The sequence below is a fragment of the Morone saxatilis genome, unplaced genomic scaffold, assembly GCF_004916995.1.
Source record: "Morone saxatilis isolate NCDOM2014 unplaced genomic scaffold, NCSU_SB_2.0 Contig17, whole genome shotgun sequence".
Classification (NCBI taxonomy): domain Eukaryota; kingdom Metazoa; phylum Chordata; class Actinopteri; family Moronidae; genus Morone; species Morone saxatilis.
In genome coordinates this window covers 8,450,654-8,464,367 of record NW_023339729.1, presented here as the reverse complement: position 1 = coordinate 8,464,367, position 13,714 = coordinate 8,450,654, and the positions used below count along the sequence as shown (strand labels likewise).

The following is a 13,714-nucleotide window of genomic DNA, read 5'->3' as shown; positions in this document are numbered from 1 at the left end:
TGTGTGTGTGCGTGTGTTTGTGGACGTTAGTGTGTGTCTGTGGAGCAGGTGCCACCACAAGTGGACCAGGAGTCAGTGGAGATTGATGACTTTCTGGATAACTCCATGGCTGGAAGTTCCTTCCTCTTTTTTAATGGCGAGGTAGACTCTCTTGGGAAAAGATGGAGTTATAAAATGATTGATACGGTTATATTTCAGATGCCTTAATGTATTTTTTCCTCTAACGTGTAATCAATATTAGATTAAAATATATTTCATGGTTTTCCGCCCTAGTGATTGTTTTAGATAAAAATGTAAGGTGCAGTCAAGCAAGGAAACATTTTATGCTTTTCCCATGTGAGTTCATTAGTGTATGTCTCTCTCTCTCTTTCTTTCTCAATCCATCCATCTTTGCATCCATCCATCCGGCTCTGTTTCTCAGACCAACTCAGAGGAAACCAATGTGGATTTACCCACTCCATCAACCAAAAGGTGAGCTACTCGTGACAGTATACGTCAGCATAAGAGAGAATGGAAGAATAAAGAGCATACAAAATAAAAAGAAGAGGGTGGAATTGGTTTGTAATTTAGAGTATTGTGTTCTAAAAGAGACTGAAAAGATGTGTGTGTTTTTTCCATTTGCCTCTTGTCACAAAACAACGATAAATCCAGAATCCTTGTCTCATTATTACAGTGTCATTATAATTCCCCGAGAAACTTGATTTTGTTAGCTTTAAGAGAGAAAGAGAAGAAACTCTGTAGCCCATTAGCGTAACCAAATAATTTGCTGAAGTCACACTACATAACAAACATCTCTCGCTGTGTATTTCAGTGTGGAGAGTTGGGGCATGGCAGAGGAGGAGCTGGAGGACAGGGATTGGTCGGAGCTGTTAAGTGATGCATCTGTGGTGGGAGGGGCGGGGCATGGGGCAGGGCTGCCCAGGCTGAAGAGGGGTCAGGGGAGCAGGCACCTGGGTGTTGATATGACATTTAACCCTGACGACGAGGAGGGGCCTGACCAACGCAACAAGTATTTCACTTCCTCAGGTAACCAAAGAAGGAAGGCTTTTTAAACAGTTGCACGAATCAGATGTTTAAACTGTACTTAGTTTATCGAGTACATTTAGCTTTTGGCTGCTTTATCACACTGTGGGTGTCAAATAAAAGTCCTGACTGTTTCTTTTCACTCACAGACGAGGATCTGATCAAACACATCCTGACAGATGGACAGAACTTCTTTCCCCAGGCAGATGAAAGTGAGATGGCTGACCTGTAAGTTTTGATCACTTTTTACTGCATTTTTATGAATTCACTAGCTTTACTTGGAAGAGTTGGTGTTTAACTGTATTTCCGTTGCCTGTGTGTCTGTCAGGTCGAGCATTTTAGGAGATAAGACTGAAGTGATTTTTCTCCAGAAGCTGAATGAGCCTCTTCCTCTAGAATATGGGAGAAGAGACCCACCAAAAACTGCTTTCACCTCAAATACAGGTGTGTGTGTGTGTGTATGTGTGCACGGAGACATCTGGTAGATTCAGATTTGTCAGTTTGTCAAATTCATCCAAGAAATTTGACTAAAAAGGAAAGAAAAATAAAACCAGGCTAGGGCAGGAATAAAACGTTCTTGCTTGAATAAGAGCTAGTTCATACTGTATAACACAGGTTTTTTTAGTACCACATTTTACCACAAGTAATAAATATGTATGCAAAGTGTTTGTAAACAAAATCAGTGACAGCTTTATGACTTAGCTTTTATTGGTGTAACATCTTATCAAATCTTTAACTCAAATACAAATAATGATACATATTGCTCCAGATAACACATTACTTATCACGATCTTTGTTTCATAAATTTCTTGATTTGCAGTAGACAGGATAACTTAGCAGAAAATGGTAAATAAGTCTAGTGTTTCCACTACTTTATTTCAGAATGATTTTGTTAAGAAAAATGACAGCAAGGTCTTTGTTGTACATGCAAAAATTGGTGCAAAAAAATGTTTCTTCTGCTAATTACATCAAAAGTTAAATACCATCACATCAACAAAGACGTCGTGAAAGACCTCCAAATTGGACTTTAAAGGGCATCCGAAAGCTATTTTCCTCATAGATCAATTATCTGTAAGCTGTTCTGCTGTTGCTCCGCAGGCTTTGCTCATTGGCCGGATTAGTGACACAGGACACATAAATCCTGTTCTTTGGATGAGACTTGTTACTCTCATTAGGTAAAGAGCAAAGTTTGATGATTACTTTAAAAAAGAAAGATGAGTAAATGGGTCAGCCTGTGTTACTTTTATTTAGTAATGAGCCCAGTGCTAGCGGCTGTGTGTCTGGGCCAGTATAGTTATGTTTTGATGTGAGTATATGCATCATGCTTTCATTTTGCTGCCCGAATGTTTAATAGGCAAAACAAATCCTTTGTTGTCACAGAAAAAAAATACTTGAAAAGCCACACTTGTCTCAGCACATTTATTCTTCTTCTGGGGAACTTGATTGATTTGTTTGTAGTGTTATTTCTTCAGTAGTCTCTTTGTGTGTCAATGTGAGTACTTGCCTAGACTACAACATTTCTTCCTTTGTGAAGTGTGAAATGACCTACAAACACATATTTATCAGACAAGATAATTCAAATGCAAATTCCTTACATGTAAATATTTAATACTGTGAATTAAAAAGAGGTCTTTTTCTTTATATTAAATTTTTTATCACTCTGCTTTGTTTTATCTCTGGGGCCTTAATATCTTTTCGGGTCCTTTCCCTTCACTTTTCTTTATCAGTATTCTTTTTACAATGTTTTTTTTCTGTTCGTCTCCCCCTCGCCAGTTGTGACAGACGTGTGTCGTCCCAGACGGTTTCCTCCCTGGTGTGGACGTGCTGCCCTGTGGGGAAGCTGGGCGGGGATCGCTCTGGCCAGTGGTGTTTCGATTTGGGCGGGCCACGGGTTTAGTCAAAGTGTGGCCATGATGTGGCTCATCTCATGTTTTGCCAGTTTCCTGTGCTCCTGCCTGCTGCTGGAGCCAATAAAGGTACACACACTTTTATTCTCAGAGATGCATATTATTTTCTAAATCTGAATTCATACTGTGTTGCTTGTGTAATTTGAAAGATAAAGCCTGCAGTGATGAACCCGCAGAGAATTATGACCAGACTCTGCAGTTCCTCTGAGCGTCTCTCGGCTCACTCTTTTGGTTTTCAGCTCTCAACTTTAATGTTTTGGTTCACTCTCAAAAACCATGTTTTCAGCCACAGATGGCAGCTCTTTTACCATAATCTTTTCATAATTTTGTACCCTTGAAACACTGAAACACTCAACTAGTCTGTTGACTAAATATCCATTTGGTTGGGAACATGGTAACACTTTAAATCTCAATTGATGTTTTCTTATTTTCATTCCAGCTGAGCAATCTGAATATAAATTAAACGACCTCTTGAGTTTTAAAAGAGTTTTCAAACTCTAACAGCTCCATTGGCCCCTCCGCCCTCTGTCTCACAGGTGTTGTGTGAGGCAGTTTATTATGCATTGTGTGTGCATCGCCTACGTCCAGAGGAGCAGGATGTGCTGGTGGAGTTCCCCCGGGTGGAGAGAGTAGTCCAGCGTGTCCCCAGGGTGAGACCGCCACAGGGCTTTGCTCTGTCTCAGGCTCGACATCAGGCCCGCAAGGTCCACATGCTACACACCATGCTGAAGGTGAGTCAGAACGTTATAGACGTACAAGGTTAGAGAGATGATGCTGGAAATTGTGTTTATATCTTTAATGTGCTGTAGATACTTAGATGTACTTGCTTGTTAACAGAATTGTTGGTTCTTATTTTCAGAATTTCCTGGTTTACATGTTTTTCCTGTTGGTGGTTTTGCTTCTCAACTACTCTGATTCGGCCAAAGAGACACACAGCCTGAGACTGCGCACTCAGCTGCAACGAGCACTACACACACCTGAGTACCACAATATCAACAGGTACACACACATACACAAACAGGTAGAGGTTACAAACTTGACTGTCCCTGAAAATATTGTTGTGGTCCAGTCAATAAGAGGATTTTATTTTAAATGTTTTATCTTTGACCTTTTTTTATTAGTTTCTTCCGCTGAGAATAACTGGTCATTTTTCAAGGGTGACCTCCTGCTTGCCTTGGTGACATTTTTAGGCAAACACAGTGTGTGAAGTCCTCATAAAAAAGGATTTCTGTCCTGCTCCCATTTTCTCTTGTGTGTTCTTGAGACTTGACCTGGATGTGTCATTGTATTAAGACCAAAAGAGAACAAAAGTGGAAGAAACTGGCTCAAGCTAACTGTGTCCTTAACTATTTTTATTACTTTATTTATAATTGTAGCCTATTCAAAATAAAGCTGATCCAGAGTGTCTCTCAGCTGTACAGTCATTCTGTTCATACACAAACAAGATGTTACATTGTCACAACTCTGTAATAATGTATGACAAATACACAATGTAGATTTTATTCAGATCATCTAATTATTTTCCTTTAGCCGAGATGATGTTCTGATGTGGCTGAATACGTCCCTGTTGCCACGGCTACTGGATGACTCCGCCCTCTTGAGAGACACAGGAAGTGTGTTACTCGGCACGCTGAGACTCCGCCAAATCCGTGACAGTCAGGGTGAGTTTGAAATGTTGTCACTGTCTTTGCCTTTGTTGTGGGAGTTAAATATTTAAGCAGCTTCACTGATCTGACAGAAAACTTCACTGACTTATTGAACCTGAACACATGAAAGATATATATTTCTGGAGACGTTTTTCTTTGTTTCTTCGTGTCTGTCTTTGTTTCAATAATATTGAGTCAACTGCATACATTTTTTAAAGTGTAACATCACAGGCACTCCAGCAGACACTATTACTACCATTTCTGAACATCAATTAGCTGAATTCATTCTCTTTCATGTTTGAAGTTTTCTGTGGTCATTTATTAAATTAATTCAATTTAATGTCAGTTTGATATTACTGAATGTATTTTTTCCAGCTGCAGGTGGTTCCAGCATAGGAGACAATATTTGGGGAAAGGACTGGGTTACATCTCCAGCTAAACACCCTGAGAATTTCACTGCTTCTGGAGCTAACAACACAAACTGGTGAGGAAAGGATTGGAAACTTTAACATGCTTTAAGAAGGCAGGCATTAAGTTAACTTGTGGGTCAGAGTCAGTGTCTGTTTCTACATCTGGTCGTCTTTAATATATCAATGTTCTTTTTTTTCTCCTCTGTGTCTCCTCCCACTCGTCTTTCTAGGGTGTGGCGTTTAGGTCAGATGGGGTTGAATAACAGAGATGTTGTCCACCAGCTAAACAGAAGCCTGGAGGAGGCCTCTTCCTCCTTACAGCAGCTGCAGCAGCTGCACTGGCTCGACTACAGGTAGTGAATACCGGAAGACTGGACTGGCGTAATAGTTAATATTAAAGAAAGAAGTGAGCGTAATAACATCCTAATGGGAGCACTCAGATAGCTCACCGGGTGGAGCTGGTGCCCTTTGTGCAGGGGCTGGGTCCTTGCTGTATGTTTTCCCCTCTCTCTCTTCCCTCTTTCCTGTCTATCTTACCTAATAAAGGGAAAATATTTTATATATATATAATATAATGCAATCAATAGAAACGGTATTATGTAGTATTATTACCCCCCCCATGTATTACAGTACATGTTAGTTTATTTTCTAAAAGAAGAATTTGATGTCACCGGTCAGGTTGTCCAGAGGCCAGACGCAAAGGAATAAAAATCAAGCTTGATGTGCATGTGCACACAATTTCACAATAATGGAATCAAACAAAATCAAGCATCAAGCAACCCAGAGTGGTTTTATTCTCCCTGAAGTGCAATTTTTCTTACAGCCTGCAGTCATTAAGAAGTTGCAGATGAAAACATTAGACATTACAATAAAAGATGGAAAACAGTCCAGTAAAGAATGCGCTAAGAATGTGGGCTGGCTTTCAACAATTGTTCTGCGAGTAATAACTGATGGCATAAACAAAACTAAAAGTCAATAAAAAATGTGGTGGAGATCTCTCACAGCACAATACAAAACTTAACTGTGTCTTTTGAACAAAACTGAGTTAGTGCTTTTTATCGAAACCTCCTGTGATAGAAACACACAGCTCACATAAATCATATATTTTAGTTGCTTCCAAAACAGAGAGGTAACCAAAACAGGAAGTTACTCTGAGAAATATCTTGACTCCTGATCTTATCATAGTCCGTTAATGGTGTATTTGTGTGTGTGTGTGTGTGTGTGTGTGTGTATGTGTGTGTGTGTGTGTGTTCACAGGACCCGTGCTGTGTTCGTGGAGTTCTCGCTTTACAACATCAACACAAACCTCCTGGCTGTCTTCTCCTTCCTGTTTGAGTTTCCAGTTTCTGAGCGTGCCCAGTCCAGCTTTGACCTCCTTGTCATAACTCTTTGGCCAATCACAGGCCTGGACCTGCAGCTCCTTCTCATGGTAACCCCTGGCAACCCCTCTTACACTGTTAATAATGTGCAAAAAACTGCCAAGCACCAAGCAACACCTGAGTCCTTTCAACCTGTCCCTGACTGTTATTTTGGCGACACATCTCCAGTTCAACGTTGTGGTTTTTTCCAGATTGTCCTCCTCGCCCTGGTGTTGTATTTCCTGGTGCGAGGGATCTTGGGCTTCCTCAGAGAAGGTTACGTGTACTTGCTGTCAGCCTGGAGACTTCTGGGCATCTGCAAACTGGCTCTTGCAATGTGTGTGTGTGGGCTGCACCTCAGCCGCTGCACCATGGCCACGCAGCAGTGGGCGTCATACATGAAGCACCCGCGAGACGCCTTCACAGACTTCTACCCCCTGGCCAGACAGAGTCAGATGTACACGGTCATGTCTGCCTTGCTGCTGTTCATACTGGTGCTCAAGGTAAGAGAAAGAGGCCAAGGACGGCAGGTCTAGTTTGTCATAACTTTGGTCTTGTTTTTTGGTCTTATTTTTGTTGTTTTGAAAATGATTAAGCTTTTGTTGAAATTGAAACAATATATTTATGAGTCGTTTTTTAAAGAGTTACATCGTCAGTAGGAACAAATGTGCTGAGAGCAGAGATATTGAGAGATTGGCTAACACATTGTGGGTTTGGTTATTTCATGAGATTTGGTGACAATAAGGAAAATACAGAATAATGGCAACCTCATCCTTACAAAGACTGATTTCCTGGTTCAGTGTTTCCCCTGCTGCATTTACTGAAGTTGTGTGTGACACCGAAGCCCAAAATTGCTCCCAGTGTTTGTAGATCGGGTAAAATGCCTACAAAAACAAAAAGCATTTACCAAATACATGTGATGTAAAGACTACAGTGTGGTCATAACAGCTAGAAGTGATGGTCAAAACTAGGAATTATGGGTATGAATAAGTTGTAATATATAGACGTTTTCATTTCATAGCAAGAGAAAATCATTTTGTATAGTTCATATTTTAATTTAATTTATTTTTTGCTCTTTGTCTCCGTTGCTCCCTCTTTCCCTCTCTCCCTCTCTCCCTCTCTCTGATCATCCAGGCGTCCCACCAGTTGAGGTTTCTCAGAGAGTGGGCCGTGTTTGGCCGAGCTCTGCGGCGTTCAGTCTGGGAGCTGCTGGGAGTTGCCCTGGCATTACTGCTGTTGGTGCTGGCTTACTCACACACAGGACACCTGGTCAGAGTTTGTCTCTTGCCTGTTCCTTCTGTTTCTCTCTCGCTGAGCCTCTCCCACACACACATAAAGACATAACACAATGTATATAACCTTGCCAGCCCATGTGTTTGTTTACCTTTCATGCCCGGTTATTTATTTTTAGACTGCCTACAGTCATCTTTATTTGAAAAAGCCAGTAGACAACATTTCCATTAAACCTTTACTTTAGCACAGACTGCATAACACCGCTTCACATTGTTGGTTGTTTTGACTGCGCTGCAAAACAGCTTTACAGAAAGATGACAGTATGACAACATTTATTATTTGCCTGAGGCATTGAGTATAAAATATATAATTCCAAAGGAACATTCCCAGCTGTGTATATAGTAATACAGCTGTACTATTTTTTGGTTTTATTTGACCTTATGTGACCACAATGTTCCCTTGAGATATAATCTGTCTGTTTGAGACAGCCCTGCCAACAATGGAGCCATGTTACAATAACAGAAGAAAGATGTGTAAGAGAAGGTGGAAAAAAAGGACATGCATTTGCAACACATAACAGAAAAATAATTTAATTAATTTTTCAACAAAGAACCAAAAAAACTACTGCTCAGTAGTATCATTAGCACAGTCTGGAGCCTTACTTTTGGTCATGAGTAATAGTTATTTTAAGCAGAAAAGTGTAAAACCTGGTTTCAAAAAGTAGCCTTAGTCCATCAATCTACATCTGTAACCTATTTCACTTTTACTTCGTTTGGACAAAAGAATATGCTAATTGTAATGTAATGTTAAATAAATGTTTTCAAGTAAAATACCTTAAAAAACGAATGATACTAGCCTTAGCCGCACATTGTATTTATTGCTAATTTGCAACTGTTAGCATGCTAACAGGCTAAACTAAGAATGGTAAACGTGCTAAATTCAGTTCAATTCAGTTTTATTTGTATAGCACTAAATCAAACAGAAGTTCTCTCAGGACACTTTTCATGTTGAGCAGGTCTAGACTGATACAATACTCCTCATAAGATTATTCACATTAACCCAACTATCACCATGTTAGAATGCTGACGTTGGCATTTAGCTCAAAGCACAGTTGTGTGTATGTCGAGTATGTTTAGAGCTATATTTGTAATTTGTAAATTGACAAACAACTACCACAGTGTTTTCTTTACTTACGTGAACCAAGTTTCTGTGACCCAACTTGTGATTGTTTCTCTCTAATAGCCACCAGTGAAATTTACAATCTGTTTTACATTAGTTTTTATTCCTGCTTACATTGAAGTGCACATGAAGCACCTGACTATGTTTGTGGAGCAGAAACTGTACGCTGTCCAGATTAAGACATATTTTTATTAATTGGTCTTTGTTTCCATTGTGTGATTTGCTTTTTCTTGTATTGTGTCTAATCCTTGTTTTGCAGTTTTACTGCTTTCACCATTTTTTTTTTCTTTCATCATATTTGTCCAATATTCCCTGTGAAGTACTGCGAGGAATCGGTTCTTTAAAACCTGTCTTCCTCTGTCTCCTTCACTCCAGCTCTTCCACTCTGTATTGGACGGTTACGGCAGTGTGAGCTCTGCCTGTCTGTCTTTGTTGGGCGCCGGCGGACGTGGTCTGCTATCATGGCGTTCTAACTGGACGACTACCGGTCCCTCTAGCACCGTCTCCTCGCTGTTTTTCCACGCAAGCTTTGCCGTACTTCGACTGGTGTTGCTATGGTTGGTCACCTCTGTGTTACTGAGGAACTACCGGCGTGCACGTGCAGAGCTGTACCGTCCAGCTGTGGATCTCCAAGACTACGAGATGGTTGAACTGTTCCTCAGACGACTTAAAATGTGGATGGGACTCAGCAGGGCCAAGGAGGTACATTTCCTGTTTCATATCTACAGCTGCTGAGGCTCTTTCACAGAATAAACACAATTATTTTACCTATTTTCATTTTATTTTACAAAATATAAAAAATGTATAGTAGTAGATAGATAGATAGTCTGTTAGTGGCTCTCTAGTGCTCATTAATCCTCACACTTTTCCCCTAATCCTCCATCTTCTCTTTTGTCCTCTTTCATCTCTTCTTAGTTTCGCCATAAGGTGCGTTTCGAGGGCATGGAGCTGCCACCGTCCCGTTCATCCTCCACCAGCGACTGTAAGTCCCTGTGCTTGCCACCACTGGACGGTCCTGACTCCCCTCCCACCCCAGACAGCGTCGATGCTGGCTCTGAGGCCTCGTGGCGCCCGACCTCCTCCAGCCCCTGCAGCCTGACAGAAGCCCCGGGGATCGGCCTGGGGCTCGGGTTGGGCCTGGGTTTGGGGTTAGGTCCAGGAGTCGTGATGGGAAGTACCAGCTGGAGGGAGACAGCAGAGACCGAAGCCTCTCTGAAGAGGCTCCTCCCCACCCTGGACGCCCTGCTGCAACAGCTTGACCGTGTCACCATGGCAACAGAGGATCTGTACCACATCGAGTGCAGACTGGAGCGAGCCCAGAGGAAAAGGAGGCGCAGGGGGAGAGAGAGAGGAGGTGGTGGCGGTCAAGGAGGGAGGAGCGAGGCAGGACAGAGAGGGAAGGGGGAGGACAAGGACTCTGCTGGATGGAGAGAACGAAAGAGTGGCAAAGAAAAACACAAAGGGAGCAAGAAGGGGAAAAAGACGGATAAAAGTGAACTTCCAAAGGAATGTGAAAACACTGCCGCCACCCCCAAAAAGACTCCAGTAGCCACACCTGTCCCCTTTTTAAAGCCCAGACCAGCTTCTGCTACTACCCAACCGCCTGCTCCTAAATCATCAGCCAAACCTTCAGTCAGTGCACCTCCACCTGCACCAGGCATAGGAAAATCTGCCTCTGACTCCTCCTCTGTCCCCCTCTCATCATCAAAAACACCCCCTTCCCATGTCCCACTGCCCAAAACACCCACTGCACCTCCATGTACCCCTGCACCTACCCTTTCCTTGCCATCTACCCCTGCCCCTACGCCTATTAGCCGGGACTGGGATCCCCCCACAGAGAGAGAGACCCTCCCCTCCTCCAGCCTGTTCAACCACCCAGCTCACACTACCACCATTCCTACGCGCAAGCGAAAACGCAAACCCCCACCCCTCAAAAACAAGGTGCACCCCAACTTAGACAGGCAGGGCCCTGGACACCCCAAATCCTGAGGACTCTGGTTAGAGGGACGAACAGAAAGGTGGGGCAAAAGAATGCGAGAGGAAATGTTGGGTTAAGGACGAGAGGAGGATGGGGGCAGCAGGTTTTGCCCCCAGGTGCTCCTCTCTAAACCCACGGAAAGGAGAGAAAAATAGTGGATGTGAAAGTAATAGGACAAAGTACAAGAAGAAGGCAAGAAGAATCACAGAGACGAGCATTTTGGGGTATTAAAAGATTAACGAGAGCAATAAAATAAGACTTTGCAGGTTTATAAGCATTGATCCATCAAAATCCCAGTTCAGTTCTCACAGAAACAAGGTGCAGGTCACCAGATGCTAACTGAGCTGGTTTAGTCAGCCAAGTAAAGGTCAATATTGAAACCAAGAAATACTCCTTTTCCTTATTTCCCCTGACTGAACCTAAACCCCTGACCCCACGTGACCCTGGAGGTCACGTGGGGTCACTGACAGGAGCACACGATCCTGCTCACCCAAGGACTTAACCAACTGAAAGCAGATAATGCAATCAGTCTTTTTATGTATCTCAGAAAATTGTGTTGATTACTCAGTTATGTTGTCTGTCTACATATTTTTTATATTTTATATTTCGGTCACCATGGGTACTTGTGGCCTGTCTGAGAATAGTCATGTTTTATGGACCCACGCACATGCAGGTATACACATGCATAGAAATAACACTGTAGGCACAGACGCGCTAATTGTAATGTGCCACACACTTCAGCCCACTGAGGTACAAGAGATAACAAAATTAAGCATGCACAAACATACACAAACACACACACACACAAGGTTGTTGGGATCCCAGCAGCCATTTCTTCAGGGTGCAGATATAACCGTCCTCTCCATACTGGACATGTGTGAGGAAATGAAAAAGATAAAGGGAAGCCACATGTAGTGACACAAAGGAGGTGTAGGAAGTGGTAGTAGCACAGAACAAAGTAGTGTTGGAGTGTAAGAAGAAGGGTGGAGAAGTTAGATAAAAGTTGAGGAAAAGGGATTTGTCTTACAGTACTGAACATTCTTTGAAAAGTTCTCCCATCATGAAGCTATAATGACTCCCAGTCTGATAACCTTTTCAAAATGTTTTTTTTTCTAATGTGTTGTGTTCAATATGGTTGTGATTTAAAAGCACTTTTGTTCTGATGTAGATTGTTTTTTTTTTTTTTGGGTGAGGTGCGGTGTAAAATAATAAGCTTGGTGTCCCAAACCAATAGAGAAAGCTTCACTCATACTGTAGCTTAACTATAAACGTTGCCAAAGCTTATGCATCATTTATGCAGTTTTACCATGCCAAGTAATTCATTCATTCATTCATTCATTCATGTTGTACGTAGCACTTTATTTCCTAATGGAGCTGATATCCAATGCCATATTTAACGCTCATGTGTCAAGTTTTAATATTTCATATCTTAACAGCTACATTATAGAAACATCCTAAAAGTATTATCAAGGTGTTGAAGCCATAGCTAGTAGTCGTGTTGTACTTTTGTCTGCTTTTGGTAGTTAAGTTTTTCTTATGTCTTATTTTGATCAATATATTTACTTCCTGTGTCCAGTGGGCAGATCTCAGGGAACCCACCCTTTTCCCCAAAACCTGGAAAGACTACCAGGAAAACCAAAACTGGGGGCAAAGTAGGTGTTTTCAATAATCTAAGGAAATTATATATTTCGTGGTTAAATCATGCCACTGACTTTTGACTTCCAGTCTGTTCTAGACTTCAGCTTTCTTCTTTTCTCAGACAAAAACTGGGAAGTTACATGTTGGCACTCTGTTTTTATGGGTTTATAAAGAAATATAAAAAAAGGGCTAATGTTGCTGAGGTACTGACGGGCATACCAAAGTGTGATTAAAGGCCTTTATTCTCTCCTCCACTCCTACTCCACTGTTACACAGCATAAAAAACAACTGCTAATACCTTAAATGATTTTATTTTTGAAACATTATCTCACCTTTTTCCTGCCCATGTTGCGCAAGATCTCACAATATCTCACGAAAAAGACCCCGATTCATCTGTGTGTGTACATTTCTGTATATATTGGTGTTCTGTGGTGTATATATTTTTGCTTTTCATGATCAGTATCATTTATGTGCTGCAGTGGCATAAGCATAGGTCAAGCACTGGTGTTGCAAACCCCAAAGATTTACATTTCTCCAGTCTTAACTGAAGCCCTACAGCCAAAGTTATCACTCTATTTAATATAAATCATTGTTCACAATATGCCACTTACAAACCACAGGAGGCTCTGCAGTCAACAGTTAAAGCCTCCACTGGCCTTCATATTCCTGCTCTGTGTACTGTGTTAAGGTAGTGCCAAAGCCCACTTTCTTGTCTTCTAGCGGTCTCTTTTTGTGTTGTACAATGCATTTCGTTTTAAAATGGTGTTAGAAATTATCTTTGAAAACATTTGTCTATGCTCCTTTTTGTATCTCATATCTGTATTTTGCAGTTGTAGCACTTCTTCTGCTTTTGCACTTGACAAAGTCAAATAAAGAGTTTGACAGCTGAACTGTGCATAATAAAATGGTTTGGGTGTTAAATACTAAAATAAAATGCTACAATAGTCATTCTCCCGCTCTTTGCTACCGGTTTACTGTCTGCAATTTAACTGTCACCTTCAAAGAGCACAAATCCAAATTTCAAAGCTTTTTCAGGTTCACTTTTTATTCCACACACATATTTACACACAAACACAACCTGCTCTCAAATGTAGTGTTCTCTTCAACTTTACTCATCTCATGTGCATCAGAAACGTGATTAGACCTAAAAAGTTAGTTAGCGTTAGCATTTCAAAATTTTTGGAAAAATGTGCAGAATTACTGTCTCACTGTGTCATCCTGAATTCTCCCACGCCGAGAGGCGAAAGTAAACTCACCTCAGATCTAAGGCAGGTGTGTGCATGTCTGTGGTAGTTTGTGTGTTTGTATGTGCGTATGTGTGTGTATGTGTGTGTGCGCGTGT

General features: G+C 41.5%; 2 protein-coding genes across 3 annotated transcripts in view; one reads left to right on the top strand and one right to left on the bottom strand.

Annotated features, from left to right (window-relative positions):
• Positions 1-13,320, top strand: part of pkd1a (polycystic kidney disease 1a) — a 64,577-nt gene extending 51,257 nt beyond the window's left edge. The window contains 16 exon segments of the mRNA XM_035659771.1: positions 31-141; positions 422-471; positions 812-1,026; positions 1,173-1,251; positions 1,352-1,467; positions 2,797-2,999; positions 3,467-3,661; positions 3,790-3,929; positions 4,461-4,591; positions 4,952-5,060; positions 5,217-5,339; positions 6,244-6,415; positions 6,557-6,847; positions 7,479-7,613; positions 9,132-9,458; positions 9,672-13,320. Of these exon segments, the coding sequence (XP_035515664.1) occupies positions 31-141; positions 422-471; positions 812-1,026; positions 1,173-1,251; positions 1,352-1,467; positions 2,797-2,999; positions 3,467-3,661; positions 3,790-3,929; positions 4,461-4,591; positions 4,952-5,060; positions 5,217-5,339; positions 6,244-6,415; positions 6,557-6,847; positions 7,479-7,613; positions 9,132-9,458; positions 9,672-10,745 (3,471 nt within the window). The 3' untranslated portion in view covers positions 10,746-13,320.
• A 75-nt stretch (positions 13,321-13,395) lies between these two features.
• The window catches only part of tsc2 (TSC complex subunit 2), a gene marked incomplete in the record, with an annotated part of 24,459 nt that continues 24,140 nt past the window's right edge, over positions 13,396-13,714 (bottom strand). For both annotated transcript variants that reach the window (XM_035659773.1, XM_035659774.1), the window contains 1 exon segment: positions 13,396-13,714.